This window comes from Prunus mume, linkage group LG6 (genome assembly GCF_029339155.1).
Source record: "Prunus mume cultivar Tortuosa linkage group LG6, ASM2933915v1, whole genome shotgun sequence".
Lineage (NCBI taxonomy): Eukaryota > Viridiplantae > Streptophyta > Magnoliopsida > Rosales > Rosaceae > Prunus > Prunus mume.
The window spans coordinates 950,066-974,668 of NC_142703.1; the positions used below are offsets into that span (position 1 = coordinate 950,066).

The following is a 24,603-nucleotide window of genomic DNA, read 5'->3' on the forward strand; positions in this document are numbered from 1 at the left end:
CTAAATCAACTATTCTTTGTTCATGGGAAGCTAAAGTTTGGGGTTTTGAACAATGAAAATAAAAAGGAGAGGCTAGTGGTCATTTTGAGACCCACATCTTGGCCGGAGTTAGCTGGAAAATCTCTGGAAATGGTGGCTTCTTCAGTTTCTGTTTCCCACAATTTTCTAGGCTAATCTCGTGGAATCAAGGCTGGAAATGGTATAGACGTGAAGAGGAGGAAAGGCGAGCAAAACCCGACAAAGATCACTTGGAACCTTGGCTGGACGATGGAGATTGTTGCTGGGAAGTCTAATAGGCGTTGTGCATGGTCTTCTGGAAGAGAGAAAGAGAGAGAGATCACGTGTGAGAGAGAGAGAAAGAGAATATGTCACGCCTTTAAAAAAAATTCAATTTTAAAATATTTACAATTGTGCCACTGCACTTCTGTTGAAGAAAATGTGTTCGTTTCAACTTCGATTTGGGCCTACCACGTGTCAAGGAATTCGTAAGCTTGAGCATTACGCTAAGGAACCCAGAACTAGCCTCGAGCAAAAAGTCAACCCTAAACCACCAAGGAACCATAAGGCTAAAGTCGTCCTTTCACTATTGAATTTTGAAAATTAAATTAAATTTCAGGATGGGATGTTACAGTGTATGTGATCAATAAAGAATTCATTGATTCTACCTTATTCGATAAAAAGGTTCATGAGTTATTAACCAAATTATGTATTCAAACTCCTCTAAGTCAACTATTCTTTGTTCATGGGAAGCTAAAGTTTGGGGTATTGAACAATGATATAATTTATGGTGTAACTCAATGCACTGGTGACATTTCTAGTCTCTCTTGCAAGAAGTGTTGCGTTGTGCAAACTTTTAAAGAACATATATGGAAGGAGAGGTGGATGTGCTTATTATGGAAGTTGTTAAGTGAGATTCGAACTTTACTATTTTGTATGAGGCTATCTTTTTTTTTTTGAAAAATGTTAGGGAGACCAACTTTAGATACCAACTTGTGTACCAACTCTCTAATAGAGTGTGGGACCCATTGTATTGGTGGGCTCCACCTCTATTAGAGAGTTGATACACAAGTTGGTATCTAAAGTTGGTCTCCCTAGCATGACTCTTTTTTTTTTTTTTTTTTTTCCTAATTTCCAAGGGCTAACATCAATAAGGAGGTCAATTTAAGCATTATTTACTCCACTACGAAATCCAGTTAGCCAAATTTCACTTATGTAGCTGCACAGATTGTGGGTGAAAAGGAGAAGATAATTTGGTATATATATTTAGCCCTTTCATCTAAAGTTGATTGTATGCTTTAACAAAATTTATTTGGCATTTGCCATCCAGAGAACAAATTTTGACAATTGAACACCCAAACTTCACAATTGGTGTGGCTGTGCTACCATCTTTTACTTCGATTTAATTTTATATCAAAAAATTCCTGAGGTACCCCAAAATTTGATCTTCACACATCTTCCCAAAAATTAATAAATAGAAAACAATAACGCTACATGCACCAATTTCTTTACCAACTTTTGGATATCAACATATGTGGCACATGACTTGGCAACCCATATCATCTGCCATTTCAGATGTTTTAATTACATAATTTGTTTTTTTAAATAAAAGAATTTCACACATAAAAAAACAAAAATAGAAATAAAAAAAGGCAAGAAATGAAACCGAATAGTTTAGCTTTAGGGATAAACCCTTTGTGGTTTAGCGTTAAACCTCCTTCTTCGTGTCTGAAAAACCCTAGAAATTCAGCAGTCCTTTCATTGAATAATTGAAGCGCTCATCGCACCATTCTACATAGCCTCGATAACATCGTCGATAGGTACGTACTGGAGCAATTTTTTATCACTTGGTTTTTAGTGTTCTAATACTCAGATTTTATGATAATTAAAAAACAAAACAAAAGTTCTGCATAACTGGCTCCAGTAATCCCGACACAAGCCTTGCGATCATCACAAAAATGAAAAACTCCCCATAGTTGCAGCAATCACATGCGTTTTTCTTGTTGGACCAGCAATCGCATGGTTTTTCTTTGTTGGACTAGTAATCGCATGCTTTCATACATAATAGGAAACGACCATCATTAGCTTGCAGTGCGGTCGCAGAACATGTATAGAAAATACAATTATGAATGATTGCATAAGCTTATTCATAATGAAATAATTACTCCTAAATCTTTTTGTAGAAATCTTGACGACTTGATAATATGTCCTTTAATATTAACTAATATTGATTTTTCTATTTGAATGGAAATTAATAATATTTATTGGGTTAAGGACATGATCCTTGGGTTAAAGACATCTTCACATGGGGGGTGACAACTCTTCAAACCAATGGATGCATTGTTTGCCTTTTCAGATTGGGATACCTTTTTGGAAAGGTTATTTCATCATCTATAAATAGAGCAATCCTCCTACAGTTTTATTCATTCAGTTTAATTCTCTACATACAGACTTTCATATATAAAGCGCATTAGAATTTTCATAAAGAGAGGTTCCTGCATAATTTGGTTCAAAGTTCCTTGTGAATTGCAGTGCTTCTTTCACAAGGAGGAGAGTCGTTGTATCCTGGGAGGCGAACGCTAGTAAACCATAAGCACCAGTGTGGGGCGTAATTCGTCTTAAGGTCAGAGTGTCTAACACTTGCCTCGCCTCAATTAAGGTTCTTTTAATTCCATTATGCTGTTGTAAAAATCTGTTTTGTTTATAGTGTTTATTTATTTATTTTATAGCAATTTAGCACTCATATTTCCAACAATCTTAAGACGAGTTATTATGGTGTAGTTGCTATATTTTAAGTGTAACATAAACTTAGTTTTTACTTAAACTCGGGGGAACAATTGTTGTATGTTTATGTTAAATATTTCCTTGAGTTTGGGTTTCCTTTGTGAAGAGGAAATGAAAGATGGTTAGCATCTTTCCTTGAATATCCATAGTTAGGGAAGCAAATAACCGTAGAAAATTTGATACTTAGATATTAAGTTTTCTAAATTAAAGGAAAGTGGACATCAAAATTTGGATGTTTTGTTGTGTTAGGCAAAGCAAAATTTTGTGAAGGCAACCCATTTTATGTCAAAACATATATTCTATGATTTTGTATAGAATATTAGGTTCATGCAACGTGCTGGGGCTGTTGGAGATATACAGACCCATTTGGTTGGATTCTTTTAAGTTAGAAAGTGCAATTATAGCATTTTTGAACCAACATTGCTATCTTCTAGGAGGCATTACCATGCTGCACTCCAATAGATTTGATAATGCAGGAAAGTGTACAGACCCACATGATCTCTATTACGAGACATATCAATTTGTTTACAGTTCAGAAATTTGCAAAAATTTTGTTTTGTAAATTGTGTGGGACTTTGTTACTCTGTATGAGAAATGAGAAAGCATGTAGGAGTATGTTAACAATCATAGATCATGCCAGCGTTATCGTTAGAAACCAGTCAAAGTATTTCGAGTGAGGCACTTGATATGAAAACTTTGAGGGTTCAAAGGGGGAAAGCTAATTAGTAATTCTATTACAAAGAGCCTAAGAAGTGAAGATATTTTAAGAATAAATATCTCTATTGTACTACCTATAATATGAGATTGCTTAATACCTTCCACAATTATGTGAAAATTATGGGGGTGACAGACATGAAGGAAAATTTGGAATTCTATTTCCTGACAGAGAAAATGGAAGTTTTCTAGATTAGTTCATAAGCACCACGTTTTTGTGGAGAGAGGCTTCGATGTTCACAAGAGTTTAAATTTCTCTTATACAAGGTATGAGAAGGTTAGAGACCTTCCTATAAGTACCACAAATGTGGGGGTGTCTAACTGACTGAGTATTAGAAGGTTACTCAATTGGCACAACTATTAAGTCTTAACAAAATAAATTAAACGCTCAACGTAGTACAACTACTCTTGAATGGAATTTATTTCCACATATGAAATTATGATGACAATATATTACAGAAATAGTCAACCTAGTGGATCCAATATTTAAAGGTTAGACTAGAGAGTTAGTTGATCATCGAGGGGAATGAGAGTATAAGCCTAAATAATTAAAGTCTATGGATACCCAACCTAGCTGACTGGAGATCCCAAGATCTAAGTTCAAAAGGGACAACCAAATTATGGATGACTAAGTAGTAGCACTGCCGAGATTACATCTCCTACCCATGTCCTATGATGAAACAGTGCTGCTTGTAGAGTGTTCTAGGGTAATATCTTTGATTTTAATGATTCCTATAGCTTAGAAATCCTAGTGGGGTAGTGCAGGATACTCTTCATACGAAGTCACCTATGTGAGTGTGAAATGAGACCGTTTCTATGAGAATTTTTTAAGGCTTGAATTCTCTAAAGCTCTCATGAATACCAGGAATCACTCAAGGCCAAAATGAGCACAACTGATCAAACCAAATATGTTTAGAAGGGTATTGTGTGAGTGCTATTGTTCTGGGTGTAACGGCTGAACAGTTCAAGACATCACGTTCACTAATTAGCCAAGTAAATCCGATAGTATTCCACTATGGAAGGTTCAAGGCCAAAAGCTACCTATCCAAATGCAGTATTCTTCTAATAGGGACTCTCTCTAGTGTCTTCATTTTTTGTTTGCATGTTGTTGAGTCAATTTCCATTCATGTGGGGGATTGTTGAAAAAATTAATATTAACTAATATTGATTTTCCTATTTGAATTGAAATTAATAAAATTCATTGGGTTAAATACATGACCCTTGGGTTAAAGACATCTTCACATGGTGGGTGACAACTCTTCAAACTAAGGGATGCATTGTTTGGGCTGACAACTCTTCAGACCAAGGGATGCATTGTTTGCCGTTTCATATTGGGATACCTTTTTGGAAATGGTATTTCATCATCTATAAATAGAGCAATCCTCCTGCAGTTTTATTCATTCAGTTTAATTCTCTACATACCGACTTTCATATATAAAGAGCATTAGAGTTTTCATAAAGAGAAGTTCCTGCATAATTTGGTTCAAAGTTCCTTGTGAATTGCAGTGCTTCTTTCACAAGGAGGGGAGTCGTTGTATCCTAGGAGACGAACTCTAGTGAACCATAAGCACCAGTGTAGGGCATGATTCGTCTTAAGGTTAGAGTGTCCAACACTTGCCTCAACTCAATTAAGGTTCTATTAATTCCATTATGTTGTTGTAAAAATCTGTTTTGTTTGTAGTGTTTATTTATTTATCTTATAACAATTTAGCACTCATATTTCCAACAGGCGAATTAAATTGAAACCTGACCGCTATATCTTTGTTTTTTTTCCTGCTATTTATTTACAAATGAGTAATCTTAATGTTTGTTTTTTCATATGAGTTGTTCTCTTCTTCTTCTTCTTTTTGTTTTTTGGTTTTTTTTATACGTTTACTTTGTAGGGGTTCCAATTTGAGTTATTTGGCAACACTTATTAGGAAAATATTATGAATAGAATGGAAGATATACCATCGTTAGAAGATAATTTAAGTGAGCTCAATGAAATAGAAGATACAAAAAATTTGAAAGAGAACTCAAATGAACTCAATGAAATGGAAGATGCAGCCAATTTGGAAGAGTATTCAGCTGCGCCGTGAATGAAATGGAAGATCCAACAAATATGAAAGATAAAGTGAAGGAAACAGAGGTTGGATCAATATTTGATTCATTGAAGAGCTAGTTGAAACAATTGACTTTGGCATGTTCTCATTCTAGAAAGTTGAAGTGTAATTCAATTAACTCCCTCAAATTGCATCCAATAACAAAACTAGAACTTGGGCAAAACAATGAAGAATATAATAGTTGAGAATTGAAAGATAAAAACTAGAACTTTATTTCATAATGGTGTTTCCTCCACAACATAATTTAACTAGACATAAATAAAGGGAGTTGATTTCCCCACTCCTCTTTTATCCACTTACACTCCCTTTATTAGAAATTGTATATTCTCACTCCTCTTTTCTCCACTTATACTCCCTTTTTTATTATAGTAAAAAATATTAAAAAAAACCATAAGGGAGTATAAGTGGACAAAATGGGAGTGAGAAAATCACCACCCTAAATAAAATAGCAAATTAAATAACAGATAAGGACAAAAGACAAAGAGAAAAAGGAAAAATTGCATCATCAACCCCTTAGTTCCTTGCCTCACGGCTCCCTAAGGTTCTCTCCAATTATATTGCCATTTTTCCTCTCCCTACAAACTAGATAAAACTAATGACAACATGAAAACTAAAAGAAGAAAAACTAAAATGGGAAGTGCCCTTGGATCCTTGCCTCTCGGCTCCACAGGGTCTTTTCTCTACTGGACTACACCTACTTTAATTAGTGCCCAAGAATTGCACTCTTTCTCCCTTTGAATTGCTCTCTATTTATAGAGGCTGAGGTCCTTTGCTAAAGCTCTTGATTCCTCACTTCCCATGGCTTCTCATGTGCATTCCCACGCCTAAATCTTTAAACCAATTGTCTGCGGTCTTTGTTACTGCAGATTCACGTGGGTTTTCTTTAATTCCTGCACGCATGCTCATTTCTCATTGCCTTTTTGTCTATGTATAGTACCCGCTACAATACCAGGCCTTTTTTTTTTCTCTCCTTTTCTTGTTCTTCTTCCCCACGACTACTTCTTCTTTCCTCCGTTTCTTTCATAACAGTCACTGTAGCAACAGTGATTGTTCGACTTCTTGGCCACCAATCGATGCCATCGTACATTGGTTGGGCCCGCCACCTTCACGAAAAATATTCTTCTCTTCCTCCTCCACCTAGCCCAGTGGTTAATCAATATCAACCATTAAGAATTTCTCCGATTTAACACAAAATAGCTCTGATGGCTTGTGAGCTTTTTATGGCAACTCCGACCACCATTTTCGTCGATCTAGTTATGGTTCTTCATCTTTTTTCCGTGCTCTAGTTGTTTATGTAAGTGGTTTGGATCGATTTGGAGTTTTAGAAGGCAACCAAAACAACCAGAGGTCGGTGGTTTGGCTATGTTACGGGTCACTTCGGCCACTTTTTAGTTGGGGTTTGAGACTAAAAATCGTTCCCCTTATCGTGCTTGAACTATTGGTATAGATATTGTTGGAAGTTTTAAGAATTTTTTGTCGCCTGTAATTTCTCAACAACGATAGGTGGCTGTGCGTGGGCCACCTTATGGCAATCCACTGTGTTCTAAAATGTTACCCATATTGGCCCGAGCAAGATGATATGTTTGGATTTGAAATTGGTTACCGTTTGACTATCGAACGAACATTGCACCCATTATTCGATATCCGAATTCGATACATTCGGACCTTTCAAGCAGTTCCAATTTCAATTATGTTGTTCCTATTTGAAGAATATAAGTCCCACATAAAAAACTTGACTAAATAAAATACAATATATAATGAATGGTTCCACTACTAATATCACCCATGCCTTTTGTGATAAAACCCTACACCTATTAGGCTTTGTAGGTGGTTAAGTTGGCAACAATATCGGTGTTGCTAGTAGTAGGCCTTTAACCTTTCCCAACATGTGGTGTTCACATGTTGGGATTGAATGTTTACCCCTACCCCTTACCCAATACCTTGTGTTCACGTGTTAGGCTTAAATGATTTACTCCAATGTGGATTTGGCTCCACGTGTGGCTCATTATGTGATGATGTCACGTGAGGGGGCGTGTTGAAGAATATAAGTTCCACATCGGAAACTTGACTAAATAGAATACAATATATAATAAATGGTTCAACTACTAACGTCACCGATGCATTTTATGATAAAATTCCACACCTATTTAGCTTTGTAGGTGATTAAGTTGGGGATAATATCGGTTTTGCTAGTAATGAGCCACTAGCCCTTTGAAATTTAACAGTTCCATGTACCTCTAGGATTGTGTAAGAACTTGCTGATCAAGAATCGGAGTCTCGGATACTCTGAATAACTGATTGTAGGGTTAGGCAAACCAATTGCCATCCGATCTTGAGATTGGCTTGGATCTGACCGCTCGATCGAGACTAAACCCTCAGGACATGTTTAGCAAACTTTGTTAGATCTTTATGAACTTTTGGATTGGAAATTGGAGATCTTGGGCTCCGCGGACCCGGAAACTTAACAAAATAGAAAGTCTCATATAATGAATGGTTCCACTCTTAAAAACATCGAGGCCTTTTGTATAAAACCCCATACATGTTAAACATGTGGTTAAGTTGTTGCTAATAGTAGGCCAAGAGTCCGTCCTTTTGAAATCTTTACAACAAAGAGAGGAGAAGTCAGTGAGGTTGCGTGGCAACGAGGCGAGAAGTCTATCTTAACCTTGACATCTCCTTAAATTCGTTTCAATATTACCATACTGTGAAAGAGTACTTGTACCTCAATTATTAACTCAAGATTTCACCTTTTTTTTAACAAAAGTCCCCTACTTAAGTTGATCTAACTATCATGTTGTCGGAAAAATTAGAACTAAGAAAATAAAAATATTCCGTCTTCCAGAAGCATGTAGCCAATCAGACTGAGACATTAATATCACGCTTTTTTTTTTAAAAGGAGATTCAAGCCCGTTATTATTTGGCAAAACTCACGAACCAATGCATCAATATATTTTGACTTGTCCCTATAGGATACAACATTCCAACTGAAACATTGTATGACTGAAACCTATTTGCACAAAAGAAGGCACCTAATATTGGAAAAAAAAAAAAGGGTTACATGTTGATTGGATTTTTAATGTATTGAAAAGTTAAATTTTAATAATAATTGATTAATGTGGGACTGGGCTCGGTTCAGTAACCAAACTAAATGGACAATACCTCCTATTGACCAACGATCATCGGAATGACCAAATCGGAGACAGTACCGTACTGCTGTTGGTTTATAGAATATCAGTTGAACCGATCATGTCGATATGTGCTTTCATTATCTCATATCTCCTCACTCTTCATCTCTCACTCTTAGATATTTTCAATTTGTGGATTAGACTGTTTAGCTTAATTGCCTCAACCATCCTTTACGGCTGGGTTTGACTAGGAGGGAGAGAAAGGACGAGAGATGGATAATAGATGCGATGTTGAACTTGACTTATTCTTACTGAATGATTGTGGCCAAGATAGGAATGATTATGGCCAAAGAAAACCTTGTTAATATATGAAATTAATGATTGAAGTGGGGATTGCCCACGAACTCGAACTCAGAAAGGATTATGATTCTTTCTAACAAGAGTTACCCTAAATTCTAATGGAAAGCATTGAAAACTAAAAATTACATTATAAAAAAGATAAAAGGGCGCATTTGAGCAGTCGTTGGGCTTGGTTTGTTTGATTGGTGCTTGACCCTTATTCCTTCTTCTATTTATATACTCCGTATTTTTCTCTAGCCGAATCGATAATCCTAGCCGTGGCTTTGACATGCGTCCAATCAGCTTTATTGCTTCTTCCATATGCTTTTGCTTGTGAAGGGTCAAGATGGGCGGTCGAAAAGGCGAATATCGGCGTCATTTTGACAACTTGGGCGATGAAAAAGGTGAATCCTGGCCGGCCTCTTGCTCTCTAGGCGAGGCAAGTAAGCCTTTTACCCTTGCTTGTTTGCTCCCTCAATTGGGGCAAATAATTATTCGATCTAATTGTTGGTCAACTTATTTCCTTTTGAAATGCAAGCATTGAGTAAGCAATCTTCTCTCGGTTTACTAAGCAAACCTTTTGTGTCTTGAGGAGTTCGATCTCTTCTATTCACCTAGGCCACTTATAAGGGCCTGAAAGCCCTTCATTAGGCCTAAAGAAATCCACTCTCTACAGCTGCCGCCATTTTTGAAGGCCCATTCTTTTCAAGTTCATGGGCGAAAAACTAGGTCTAAACATGGCTAGAGAAAAAAAAAAGAGAGAGAGAAGAGAATAAGAGATGTGGTGACTTTGGTGAGGAAGAGTCATTGGCATGAGATGGGTATCTCATTGATCATGTTAAGATGAGTATGCAATAGTTTGATGATGCTATTGTTTCATTCAATCCAATGGGGGTGCAATCAAGTAGCTTAGGGCCCGTTCGGTATCATTTTCAAGGGCCATTTTCTGTTTTTGTTTTCTGTTTTCACGTGAAAACGTGTTCGGTGGGTTGTTTTGAGAAACAAGCTGAAATTGTTTTCTGAGAATGATGAAAGTATGAGTAAATGTTGAAAGTCGTTGCGTTTTTGTTTTCAGTCTCTCCAAATCAAAGCCAACTCTCCTCTGTCACTTGAGCAAACAATCCAATCAAATTATATCCAAAACAATCAAATCTCCTCCTTCCAACCATAATCAGCCCCAAAATTTCTAGAAAAAAAAAACTCATAATCACACAAATCTGCAACTTGAAGAAGAAGAAGAGAAAGAATCAGTTCCAGAGGGAGAGATGAGAAACCAGCCACCACATACCCAGCTCAACCACCATCACCACCCAATCTAACCACCACAACCATTAATTAGTGGAACCGGAGAGATGGGTTGATGGGATTCATGTAATGGAAGGAAGGAGGAGTGAGTGAAAAAGAAGGAAGGAAGAAGAAGAGAGAAAGTAGAGAAGAGGAAGAAGGAAACAAAAAGGAATCTGGGAAGAAAAGAGGAAGAATAGAGGAAGAAAGAAAGAAAGAAAAGGAGAAAAAGGAGAAAATAAAAATTAAAAAAGAAAGGAGAAAAAAGATAGTTTTATCTTTTAAAAAACAATAGAATTTTTCATTTGTTAAATTATACATTTTTAAAAATATTTTTTCAAAACAGAAATTAGCAAAAATACCCTTGAAAAATAATTCACATAATATTATTCTCAATTTGTACTACCAGACATATTTTCATTGTTTATAATAATTTTAGCCTCTAAAAATATCAGAATTTTAAAAAAAGTAGAACTGAAATTAGTAAAAATACACATGAAAAACAATTGTACTACCAGACAATTGTTTTTGTTTTCTAAACAAGTTTTCTAATTATACCAGACGCATTTTCATTTCCTAAAAATGCAAATTTGTTTTCTTGTTTTCATTCTCTGAAAATATTCTCACATTCTCCAACGTACCAGACGGGCCCTTATTTACTAGCAAAGTGTTGAGGCCCAAAAAAGTCACCGGAAGCCCAAAGATATTTAAAGTCCAATATAACATATAATATTGGTCATGCATTAATCCAAGCTGTATTTTGGGAATTAATTTATTAAATAAATATAGATATAGTGTATATGCCATGCCAAACCAATAATAAATTTTTCATATGTCAATCAACTACCAAGCTCACATGAACTCAAGTCATGTGGTTTACGGGCTTGCACGAGGGATTGTGGTGTGGAAGGTTACGGAGGTCCACAAGGCCCACAGAAGCTCTTGGATAACGGAGACTTTGGGAGAGCTACTTGGGAGCTCCAAAATCCAAGCCCATTACTTAAAGAGTTCTCCAATATGGGTGAGTAAATGAGATATTTTTCAAGCACTTCTTTTTACCCATAGGAAATAATCAGTTTATGGTACCTAACTTCACTTGTTGGAAAATAGCATGGCCTAGTGCTCCCTTTTAACCATTGGAAATAGGCTGGTTCCAGCATCTCTCTTTACCTATTGGGAATAAAGGAAAACCCTCACCCTCTATAAATTGGCATTCATGGCTTAGGCAAATGACACCAATTTTTCTTCAGCCATCAAGCCTCTTCATTTGGCTGCTAGAAGCAACACAGCAGCCATCAACCCCCTTCTTCAGCCATCAGGCCCTTTCTTTAGCTATTGGAGCAGCACAACATCTTCTTGCTTTGGCTGCTACAAGCATCCCAACAGCCACCAACCCCCTTCTTCAATCATCACACCTCCTTCCTAGCTATTGCAAGCACCTAGCCATAACCTCCTCTCCTTGAAACCATTCTTTCTATAAAGCCTCACCAAGCATAACTCCAAGCTTTTCCTTCCTCCTTATACCCTTCCAAGCTATAAATATCATAGCCTTCAAGCCTCAATCTTTTCTTCCCATCTTCCTTCTCTAGAAACTCTTAAATCCATGAAGCCTCACCAAGCATAACTCCAAGCTTTTCCTTCCTTCCAAGTTATAAAGACCATAGCCTTCAAACCTCAAGCTCTTCCTTCCATGCTTATTCTCTTGAAACTCTTAAATCCCCATAGTCATAGCCACAAACAACAAATTATAAACACCTAACCTCAAGCATATCCAATACCAAGCCAAGCACAAGCATTCTCATTTGTTGAACTTGTGGGTCTTTAGCTCCCACACTCCAAGCTCTCATGCCAAGCTCACATGATCTCGGTTCAACATCAATGCACCATCTCCAACTCTTCATCAAGCTGCCGAAAATATCAGCACAAAACATGCAGCCCCCATAAGAAGAATAGGGTACTCCCCTCAGACTTACTTCTCCATCGGGATGCTTTGGGCCTAGTTCTCGCTAACTCAGAAAAAGGGGCAACAAAGTCTTGATTCATCACTCTATGGTGATCCAAGGATCAACAAGCCTGGACAAGCCTTTCGATGGAAAAGACCCCAACACAATGCATGCACTTAATTATAATTTTATTGCAACTTGGATTGAAGAGGTTTCCCTCTTGTTGGAGCCATTTATACAAGATGATACTTCGTATCCTCTTAATTGTTATTAATGAATTCCTCTTTCCCAAAAAAGAACAAAAGAACAAAATATCTGAAGAGATGTGATGACTGGAGAGAAAAAAGAGAGTGTTAGGTTTGAAACCCTAACATTTTTATAATGTCTTTTAGTTCTTCTATGAAGTTATTAAATAAGCTCATTATATATCTATATTTCACACCAAAAAAAAAATCTAATTACTCTAGTTGTATGAGGAATTCATTGCAAACAAAGAGATAGGGGGTTTGACTCCCTCTTGGAGCACAATTTTTGCAATCTTTGGAGATTGCACAAGTCGGTTCGGTATTAGACCGATTTGTAGCAATTTGGTCTGATTTTGTCGGTTGAGCGGTTTCGTATTTTCAATTCTCAGCCCTAGATTCAAGGGTATGGAAAGCTATACTTCCAACTTCCAAAGAAAAAATTTAGATTATGTTTTTCAACGGGTACATGGATTAAACATAGGTATCACTACCTCCTCATGTACTTTGAGGCCTTTTTTGGCAGGCTCTATGGATATTTGATATCAACAAAACACAAATACAATTATAAATAAAAGAAAAATGTGTCAAATTTGAAGGTCCAATTTCAATCCAAGTAGTGGACAAATATGGAAATGAAAACCTAATCAGAGTTGAGCTAGTTGTCTGACATTAATTGGATAAACATCAAATTCAAGAGTGGAAGCATAGGCCTTGCTTGCTATTTGAAAATTTAAAGCTTCTGTCGGATGCAACCCATCAAAGAACACATTTCTCGTCCTGTTCGAACTTGTTTTCCCACCTCTATCGCATAATACTCCATTTCCACCTGCACCAAAAAAACAAAAAACAAAAAACAAAAAACGAAAAAATGTGTTTCATGAATTCAGACAAACACTATAGACAATTACTGAAAACTCCTTAAGTTAAGTAAAGCTCAGTTTACATAAACCCGTTTTTATGGTAATTTTTATGTGCTGTAGTACTTCAACCAGAAGTTTTCATCTAGTAGAGGGTTATCAATTGAAAATCGTTTGAAGGTCTTTTTATTTTTTTATATTTAGTTTTTTAAATTAATTGTACAAAATTATGGCAAATGATTAAAGGTTCCTAAACTTTTTAAAAAGTGCTCATTATTTTAGTGCTCGAACTTTGAAATTAATAAATGTGGTCCTGACATTTTTGGTCCATACATCAATTTGGTCATATTGTCATTGCATTCCATCGTAATTTTCATTAAAATTGATTGCGTATCATCACCTAACAAGCTTCAAATTGGTAATCAAAATATAGCTCATCCGCCCAATAAACAATAAAAAATCTCCTATATTTTCCTTAAGAAGGTCATCTACTCTCTATTTACGAGTTCACATTAGGATTTCATCAAGTAAAGCAAATGACCTTGTTGAGAAAAGAAAGTGAGCTTTATTTTTTCATAGTGAATAGGTTGTATATTTTGACAAAAATTACGACTTTAAAGTTGGTCGCACGGCCACTTCCACTGAAGGTTTTGATGGAATGCGATGGCAAACACCAAATTTATGTATACAATTACAACTGTACACAAATAATACAAATATCCGTAAGAACGGCATGATAGCAGGCTATCAAAAGATGAAAGGAAAGAACCTTGAATCTGGGAGGTCACTTTGCAACAAGGGTTGCTTGTGTCTTCAAAGCCTGTAATAAATGCAACAAAAATAAGTCACTACTTGGTAAGAAATAAAGAAACGAAATGGGTTGGACACAGGCAATTCCAGATCACAAAATTTCTTCCCCAAATGATGTTCTAGTACACATGTTAGGTCGTTCAAAGTATTAGCTACTTTCCTCCATATGGCACAAAATGAACGGGGAAGGAAAAAAGAGAAAAGCAAAAAGGGAAGGTAACTAGCACTTCTCTCATTTGTTATCTAATATAATTCCAAATTTGAATAAACGAAACACTGGCACCTCTTTTGGTAACAAATTTTGTGAGCAGCACTAAATGTTTAATGCTATAGGAACAATGTAATACTTTGCTATTCAAATATCTGACATCAAATCATACTATTTTGCATTTAAAAAGTATGAAAAATTATTATTTTCCCTTAAAGAACACATGAATAAAAGATTATTTTCATAATTACCTGTGGAAGCCGGATTCTGGATGATATTAGTCATAATATTATATGTGTTGACCAAAGCAAAATTGAAGTCAGGCATGCTTCTTTTGAGAGTATCTAGCTGTATCTTCAACTGAACGTTGTACATCTGAGCTGCTTGGCTCAGAGCTTGAGGGCTGCCTATAAAATTTGGTCTGTGAAGTACAGGACTGTAGCCTAGTGGATTTATTGACATTACCACAAATTTTCGACCTCCCAAACTATACAATTTCTGCAACAATAAAGCGGATCATGATTTAAAATATTGTGTGTCAAAACTTGGCCCAGAAATATAAAATAAGGCTTAGTCGAACAAGAGAGGAATAGTAATCATTGTGACGTTGTCCTAAAGTAGTTGTAGACGCCTCCCAACGCGCAACTTATAACTATCGTCTACAACTTCAATGTACAACTCTTGAAACTCACAAGATGTATGATTCCTTAAGCACAATCACGACATATGATATGCTTATAAGTGTGTATTAGATTACCCATTAATTGAAGAGAGGAAGAGAGGAGATAGTAGGAATATGGATGAAAGATGATTGGACAAGAGGGTAAGGGAACATAATCGAACGTATACTCCATTTTTTCTTAGAAATATATACAAAAGACATGACTTTTACTTGACCGTTTAGTAAGGGACTATGACTATTCACTTTAAACTCATGGGTCATCATATCACAGTGGAAAAGTATATTTAGCCTAAGATCAGTGGTTTCAGGTTCGAAACCATAGGAACCAACCCATTTCCCCTTCCTACCTTTGAAAACAAAAAACAAAAGAAAAACCAACATAACTTTTCACAATAATTACTTAATAATAAATAATTAGCTTTGAATATTAATAAAAATAAAAATAAAAACATAAAAATCCAACCATTTGTAGCAAGTTGGAGAATTCTTGTTATATATTATATATCAAAATGCACCTGGAGTTTTTGAGCCAGAGAGGCTATGAGACGTCTAGTGAAGGCTTCAAGGCCAAATTGGAGGTAGGATCTCCTGGCGAAGTAGTTGAACATGTAATCGTTCCCACCAACTCCGACAACAAACAAGTAGCTTGGAAGTGATTCAGAGCTTTTGCACCCCAGCTCAGCTTCTAGCTCTGGCAATGTCTCCTCCTCAAAGTCCCGAATTTGCTGGCTCAAATTGATAACATTGCCCTGAAATATTAATCACAGCCACTATGATATTTTGCAGACGAAATAAATTTTGAAATTAATATTATTTTTTGTATGAATAGGGATCATTAATATTGTCATACTGGTCATGCGTGCTGCTGATGCTTCTAAAGAATTATAGGCTACATGTGAAACACGTGAGTTATTTGTCTATGGTTGCCGTTCACAAGTTATATATGAAATTGACCCCTTTTGCATGAATGAAGAAAGATAAGTTGGTACAAATTCATATGACACATGCGATCTTACAGTTGACAAATATCTATTCTATCTCTAGTAATATATTCAGTCTAGATTTAACGGCAGGTTTACTAACTTGGAATCAAAGTGAATATAAATCGGAGTGAAACATGAATCGGAGTGAACATGAATCAAAGCAAGCACGAATCACTCCAAGACATTCCCATTAAAGTGTTTACCGTATATAACTGTCTGGAATCAGCAGAAAAATGACTTTGGATGGAGGTGACTCCTATTCTTTCCATTCCTATTCCATGTTAGTAAACATGCCATAAGGCTTAAAATGAGTTTGTATCATCGTATGCAATATGAGTTAATACCGCTAAAACTTTCCAGCGTTTAAATAACAATAGAAAACACATAATTAAGCATGAAAAAGAAGGTAATATGATGAGATTAATTAACGAATATCAGTATAATTCGACGTACCGCAACTGAGCCGGTATCATCTAATATACCGGAAGAGCCAGAGGCATGGTTGACGCCATGAACAATTTTACTTCCCTTGGTTGAAGGGTCTTTAGAAGGTGGGATGAAGGAAGGAAGCTTGAGTTGGTCACCAAGAAGGTCAACGACATTTTTGCCATTTGTGAATCTCCCAGAAGGTCCGTTCGGGAAATCAATACCATATGGCAAATAATCGGCTTTAGCCCTGCTTTCAAAGAAGTTATTGTTGCCATTGTCGACCAGGGAGCTTCCAAACACAAACATGCCTCTGGTCGCAGCTCCATCTTCTGCGAAGTTACAAATGGAAATGGATAGAGGCAGACAAACAAACAAAGAGAGATACAATAACACAACTTGTTTGGAAGGTTGTTTTAGAGAGTGGTATTGCATGGTGGGTGGTTTCTGTGGTGTTTTTCTTCTGTTGGAGGGAAAGAAACAGGGATGTATGAACTGGTATTTATATGAGTAGTAAAGGCTTTCACCTTTAACACACCTTTTCTTTTCCTTCCACTTGCAGCCCTTTCATTATTGTTTAGACTTTATGTGCGACAGGTTTTGTGAAATTTGATGCAAATTATTTTGTTTCTCAAGTTTTGTTTTAATATCAAAGTTGTTTCAATAGAAAGGACACTCCTTGTCTTCTTACAAACAAATTACAGTTCAACACATATGCAAAATTGACTTATTAAAACTTACAAAAAGAAAAATTTGTGTACACATGTCAAACTGTAACTTGTTTAGGAATACATACAAGGAGCTAATTATTTTTCTTTTGAACTGGCCATATATTTTGAGATTTGCTAGGTCCAAATTTTTTTTGTTATTTATTTATCAAACCTCAAGTTTTTTTTCTTTTTGATATTGCGATATTCTAAAACTACTGTAAACCAACTAGCATAACATTCTTGGTTTGTTCTCACGCTATATATATGCTTTCTAAGAGCACTTCCACCTCAAAGGGCAAGGGCAATGCAAGGTTTGTCACTATTCACATGAACAGTGGCATCCCTTACCTTTTTTGTTTCACCCCAAAGGGCAAGGGTAAGGGCAATTACTATTCACTTTAATTTATTTTCTATTTTTTATACTTAAACCATTAATTTTGATAAGCTTTTCGGATAAGATTTTCGGTTGCCACGTGTCACTATTTATTAGAAAATTCTCACCTAAATTTCAAATAACATTTTCGGATAAAATTTTTGAATTAAATTTTCGGATAAGATTTTCAGTTGCCACGTGTCTATATTTTGTTATGACATTCAGATCTCAAATTTCAGATAAGATTTTAGGTTACCACGTGTCGATATTTATTATAAAATTCTAATCTCATATTTTAGATAAGATTTTCACCCTCTAAAATTGTGCCACGTGTCATCTCTATCTTCTAAAATCTCTCTATAAAACTACACCATCAACTCAGACCGCTCACACCATATCTTCTATATCCTTTCATTTCTCTGATTTTACAAAACACATTCTACTCTCAATGTTTAACTTGAGGAGGGTGTTGGAGAGGCAACAACGAGAAGATGAAGAAATCAGGCGCAGACATGTTGAAGAAGATCGTGAATTGGATGAAGAGGAGGAAGAAGTTGTTTTATGGGTATGCTTAACTAATCAAGGCAACGCCACCATCGTCGTACCCCAAACGTGGACAGACATAGGCACTTTCGGGGTAAGAATCTCTTGGAAGATTACTTTATCCCAAATTTGTTATATCATGTTTCTTATTTTTTAGGGAGATATAGAATGCAGCCCTATTTGTTCCAAAAAATCATGCATGATGTTTGCAATTACGACACATACTTCGTTCAAAAGTACGATGCTCTTGGGATTTTGGGTATTCTTCCGGAGCAAAAACTTACAACTGCTTTGAGGATGCTTGAGCATGGGGCATCTGTAGACCAGGTGGATGAGATTGCTAGGATGAGGAAATCAACTATCTTAGAGTGCTTGGTTAGATTTTGTAATGCAATAGAAAATCTCTACACGAGGGATTACCTCTGTAAACCTACGCCTAGGGACCTCCGAAGGCTTCTACAAAAAGTTGAGGCTCGAGGTTTCCCAGACATGATTGGAAGCATTGACTGCATGCACCGGCAATAGAAGAATTGTCCAATCACTTGGCAAGGAGCTTATGGGAATAGGAAGGGCCAAAAAAGTATAATTCTGGAGATCGTTGTATCATTCGATACTTAGGTTTGACATGCCTTTTTCGGAGTTGCCGGATCTCTAAACGACCTCAATGTGCATGGTCAATCCTCGATATTCAATGATGCCTTAAGAGGTCATTCCTCCCAGATCACGTATCAAATCAACAGTATCGTACACTCGGGTACATACTACCTAGCCGACAGAATTTATTCGAGGTGGATGACATTCGTCAAAACAATTTCAAATCCCCAATTAGAGAAGGAAAAAAGCTTTGCTTCCTTTAAAGAGGGTTATAGGAAAGACGTGGAAAGGTGTTTGATATCCTGCAAGTTTGTTGGACAATTATTAGGGGTGCTACTCGTATGTTTGATGAGAAGGTGCTTCGGAGCAGTATGATGACTTGCATCATCCTCCATAACATGATTGTGGATGATGAGTATGATGCCCCAGAGATGTTTGAACCCGATCCCATGAACATGGCATTGACAAGAATTTATGAACGGCACGTGAGAGCAAATGGACAACCACTGGAGCACGAACCGTTGATTAGGGACGGTCGATAAAACAACCTTATGATTGACCCTTACAGGAAATGCAATCTTCTTATGTTCACGAGAGATGTCAACTTGACTTGATCGAGCACTTATGGGAGATGAAAGGCAGTCATGGTGGATGAAGTCAAGTTTAATGCATTGTTTGGAATTATGCTTTGTTTTGTGTGTGGTTTGTAATGAATTAAGGTTTGTTTTGATGTATGAAATGTTTTTAATAAATAGCTATATTATTTAATGCTTTCTTTATTCAATAAAAGAGAAACAATACAACAAATTAATACATATGACAACTCTTTCAATACAACTTAATGGTTTTGATCATTTAACCAATCCTTGTTGCTAGGTCCATTGTCATGGAAAAGCTTTTTTGTCATAACATCCATTCGTTTTAGCTTCCAATAGGACTTTGTTTCAGGAGACATATGGCTCATATCCAAGGCCATGATTTTCATCTCTCTATCCTCCATGCCTTGTTCTTATGCATGCTGCCTTTCAATTGCATATGCTTCATATCGTGCCTTATCAGCTTCTTCTCTTTTCAAGTCTCTATCAATTCTCAGTGCGCCATTCTTAGCAATTTGCTCAAATTTTTTTGCACATTCAATATTCGAAGTGCTCCCTCTCTTGGTCTTTGCCACCTTTCTCCCAATAGGCCTCGGCTCACGTTGGATTGGTGAGTCTTGATCCACTGGGAGTCCAATAGCGAATCGATTGCCAGTGAATTGTGGATTGGCGTCTCATTCAATACAAACGTCGGACCAGTGGGAATAATTTTGAATATCGAACAATTCTTCACAACGTCCCAACATTGGTGATTGATGAATCTTTTTTTGCCTTGGCCAATGACACCAAACCACATTTGTGCTTGAATAATCCATTAAAAATAATAATATGAAATGCAAGAAAATATATGTAAAAAATTGGAAATGCAAGAAAAGATAAAATAAAAAAAGTGGAAATGCAAGAAAAGATAAATAAAAAAATGTGACATTAAATTGAATAAAACGGCATTTATAAAAATTTTACCTCGTCTGTAAGATTCTGACTGCTTCGAATGTTGTCGCTCACTTTTGCCAACACATCTCTCCATTTTCCTAACTCTTTATTCAAAATTTTCCATTTATTAGCCAATGCCATTTCCATACGAGCCAAACCCAATCTTTCACAAAATTCTCTATGAATTTTTCTCCACATATGAGAGAACTTCATCTCATTGCCTGTGATTGGGCAATGACCAACTTTGACCCAATGCTCACAGAACAAAATATCTTCCATCGTTGTCCACGCGCCTCCAGTTTCGATAGAAGAGGCCATTTGTATTTTTACACAAATGGAATTTAGTAGTAGAAAATTTTGTATGGAAAGTGAAAAATATTTGAAGAGAAGAATTTGTATGAAGATTTGGTATGGAAAGAGAATTATATTGGTAGGTATTTATATATAAAAAAAATATAGAATTTTTTAGCCAAAAAAATTGCACCCGTTGGATTTATCAGAAATCCATGATCGGACCGTCTGGGAAGCGCCACATGGCTTCTTCCGATTGGTTTATGTTAGCGTTGACATCACACTGATGTCAGCTTTTATATCACGGTTGAGTTAGTAGACTTCACGCCACAGCCCAAATGATTCTTGCTCGGGTTGGACCTTGAGCGCTGGAGGCATTTTTTGGGCTGGGACCCCCTTTTGCCTGCCCTCCCTCCTTGCAATGGAAGTGCTCTAATTATAGGTACAAGGTTTAGGCTCACATTGTTGGTAAATTAGTCTAACAATGTTTGTAAGTTAAGCCTAACTTTTGTAGGTTGTTTGGACACATTGATGTGGAAAGGTACTCAATTAACTTTGCACAATTAGCAACTAATTTACCTAACATTGCACGTTAACATAATTACACAAGTAGTTAACTAAGTTCCTTGTCACGAGCTCCTCAGCCACAGGTTTTGAAACAGCTATGTTGATATCCATGCACCCTCCTCTTCAAGGTGTAAATTAACTTTGTCCATTGATTGATATTTTGCGTCTCATTTATCCTTATCATCAAGTCCGTTAAAAAAAATTATTTAAAAAGCTAACATGACACGATTGTGATTCATTATTTTGCTTAAATGGATGCCATGTGTGAAAAATAATAACAAAACATTTTCTTGTAAAAAGCATGGGTAAAAGAATCCACATCATCGCCTAAAGAGCAATCAATTTCTTATTTTTACCAATTTGTATCCTAATAGTGATATAGCAAGGATGGTGCATCCTCCGACAGCGAAAACAGCTGCTACAACTGCAAGTAAAATTATCTCAGCACATGACATTTTCGCCTTCTCCGATTTGGGTGAAGTTGTTGGTGGTTCTGTGTGACTAGTATTTGTCAAACCCTCATTTCCACTTATGTTGACGATGACCCGAGAATCAAATTCTGGAATTTCTCCAGAGAGCTGATTGTTGGAAAGTAACAACTGCGTCAAGGCTCCCAACTGACTAAAAAATGCGGGTATCTCACCTGAGAATTTGTTATTTGAGAGATCCAGAATTTCTAATCCCGTGAGCCTGGCAAGAGTTACCGGAATATGTCCTTCAAAAAGATTGCTGCTGAGATTCAAAGCAATCTGCAGAGTAGTTGGCATGCTTGGAATGTCACCGCTCAAGTGATTTTCTCCAAGTTGGAGTTCCATCAGAGAAGTCATGGAGCCAATATTTTCCGGTATCGAACCACTGAGATTGTTGCCTTGTAAATTCATGTTAATGAGATTCTTCAAGCTTGCAACCGAAGGTGGTATCGAACCATTCAGAGAATTCCAGCTGATATTCAGAATCGACAACTTCGACATTTGAGCAATTTGAATTGGGATTTGTCCAGTCAAAAGGTTAAGTTCAAGTTTCAAGACTTGAAGATGGCTAAGCTTACCCAACTCCATTGGCAGAGACCCGGAGAGCTGATTCCCAGCCAAATTCAACAGCATCAAATTCTGGCAAAAACCCAATTCAGGAGAAATCAATCCGGTCAATGCATTGTTTTCCAGCTCCAAGTAAGTTAAGTTTTGGAGTGTCGCAATGGCCGCAGTTGGAATTACATAATCAAGTGAATTGCTTCCCAATCTCAATCTGACCAAGCTCGGAGAAAGAGCTGTAGGTATCGATCCGCTTAATCCATTGTTAGACAAATCCACAGTCTGCAGATTCAATGGGGACAAAAGATCCGATGAAATCGAACCACTTAAGCTATTGTAGCTTAGGTCCAAATTTCTCAGATGTTTTGTAATTCCTGCAGGAATTGCACCATTGAATTTGTTAGAATTTGCAGCAAAACGGGTAAGGCTTGTGATATTCGAAAGGCTTTGTGGGATTCCAGATAAACTATTGGACGACAGAATCAAAACCTCAAGTTTGGAGAGCTCTCCAATTCTGTCAGGAACAGACCCAGAAATATTATTTGAGCTAAAATCAATCAGAGTCAAATTGCGGTAACCCACAATATCAATAGGGATTATGCCATGAAACTTATTCATAGAAAGCTGAAGCACCTTCAAGACCTTGGATTTTCCAAGACGGGTAGGAACAGAGCCAGTGAAATGGTTCACGCTAAGGTTCAAGCTTTTGAGCCCAACTAACCCATCTAACTCTAAATCAATGGCTCCACTCAAGTTATTATGAGACAAGTCTAAGAACTCCAACCCAGCAAAACCAACAAATACAGGCAAAGAACCCTCCAAATTGTTATAGCTAAAATTGAGTAGCTTTAGCCCATCAAGTTCTCCACAATCTGAGAGAAACCCAGATGGGATTTTGCTCAGAAGATTGCCTGAAACATCAAGAATCTGCAAAGACTCAATCTGGCAAACAAGGGGCAGAAAATCTGAGGAAGATAGAGAAACCCCAGATAAGGAAATTTGGATAACAGATGAATTGGAAGGGGCCTTGCAGCTAACTCCTTTCCATAAACATGGGTTTGGCTCTTTGTTGATATCCCATGAAATACTAGTGACATTTAGACTCTTGGAGAGATTGATCATAGTGGTTTGTTGGTTTGAGGATAGTTCAGACAAAACCATAGGATAAAAAGAGAAAGAGAAGGAAAAGAAGAAGAAGAACAAGTACCTGGCCATTTCAGCTGTGCGTCAGACCTTGGACTAAATTTGTAAGCAATTGAAAACTGAGTTTTAGAAACACAGAGAGGGTTTAAGGAAAACAACATATTGCTGGGGTTTATGGCCGTTTTGGGGAATGGAAATTTGGAGAAGAAAAAGAGAGGAAACTCTCAGTTACTTTACTGTAAAGAGGACGAGGACTGAGAGCTGAGACTAAACAAAAGTCTGAGTGGGTCGTCGTCTTCTCCATTTTTTCCCCCTCAACACGGGTGTTGACCAGCTTGGTCAAAAAACACGCAAGTGGAAACGACTTGGAAAATTTGTAACCCAAGCAGGTCTGCTAGTATCTGAGAGGACTTGTTTAAAACTTTAATAGTCATACGTAGGGATGGGCATCTTAAATCGAAATACCGAAATACCAAAATTATACTCTAACCACATCTGTATCAATTTCATACCGTTTCATTTGGTATGAAGAGATATTCGATCTGCATCTTTATCGTACCAATAGAATATGGTATGGTAATGGTATCAAGATTTTAGTGCAAAATTCGATAAATCGTACTATACCGAATAGTATAACTTTATGTTTTTGTTTGGATTGTGTTTGTATTTTTGTAAGCCATAAGGCATAATTTTAACTATTTTGGTTTGTAAGTCATAAGGCATGAGTTTTAACTATTTGGATGTGATAAATATGTTGATGGATAAATATTGATTTGGTTGATTTAGATATTGAATATATTGATTAGGATTTGGTTATTGAATATGTTGATGGATATTGAATATATTGATTAGGATTTGGATATTGAATATGTTGAATCTTTGAATTTGTAACTTAGGCATCACTTATTTTGGTGTTGAATATTGAATTGGTTCATTTTTTAGTTGTATCATTTTGGTACCAAAATGATCGCATCAAACCAATTTGGCGCATACGATCTGATCTCAATTTTGGCAAACCATAATCTCATACCGTACCATACCAATTTAAATTTCCGGATCGATAGCAGCGGGCTCAATACCATCTCATACCTGCATGTCCACCCCTAGTCATACGTAGCTTTTGAATATTATTATTATTATTTTTTTTTAAAGGGAGCTTTTGGAAAAGGCCAAAGAGAGAGAGAATATTTAAAAAAGAAGCTTAAATGGACAAAAATGCCCTTATTTATTTTTAGATTTCTTAAGGAATCTCTTACATTTGTATGTCTTTGGTTTGAAAGTTTAGAGATTTTTCTGTATTTTTTGAAAAAGTTTTGACTTTTT

At 36.6% G+C, this 24,603-nt stretch overlaps 2 protein-coding genes across 2 annotated transcripts; both read right to left on the minus strand.

Moving 5' to 3' along the window:
* Positions 1 to 13,107: 13,107 nt before the first annotated feature.
* Positions 13,108 to 17,221, minus strand: LOC103336082 (GDSL esterase/lipase At4g16230-like). Its single transcript, XM_008239119.2, has 5 exons — positions 16,527 to 17,221; positions 15,606 to 15,839; positions 14,660 to 14,906; positions 14,160 to 14,210; positions 13,108 to 13,359 (listed from the first exon to the last, which is right to left on the minus strand). The coding sequence occupies exons 1-5, from the start codon at positions 16,932 to 16,934 to the stop codon at positions 13,178 to 13,180; spliced, it is 1,122 nt and encodes a 373-aa protein (XP_008237341.2). The 5' UTR covers positions 16,935 to 17,221; the 3' UTR covers positions 13,108 to 13,177.
* Positions 17,222 to 21,311: 4,090 nt separating this feature from the next.
* On the minus strand, positions 21,312 to 23,564 carry LOC103336074 (uncharacterized). The gene has a single exon (XM_089054149.1). It carries the CDS (start codon positions 23,350 to 23,352, stop codon positions 21,445 to 21,447), a length of 1,908 nt encoding a protein of 635 aa, XP_088910275.1. The 5' UTR covers positions 23,353 to 23,564; the 3' UTR covers positions 21,312 to 21,444.
* Between the last annotated feature and the right edge of the window lie 1,039 nt (positions 23,565 to 24,603).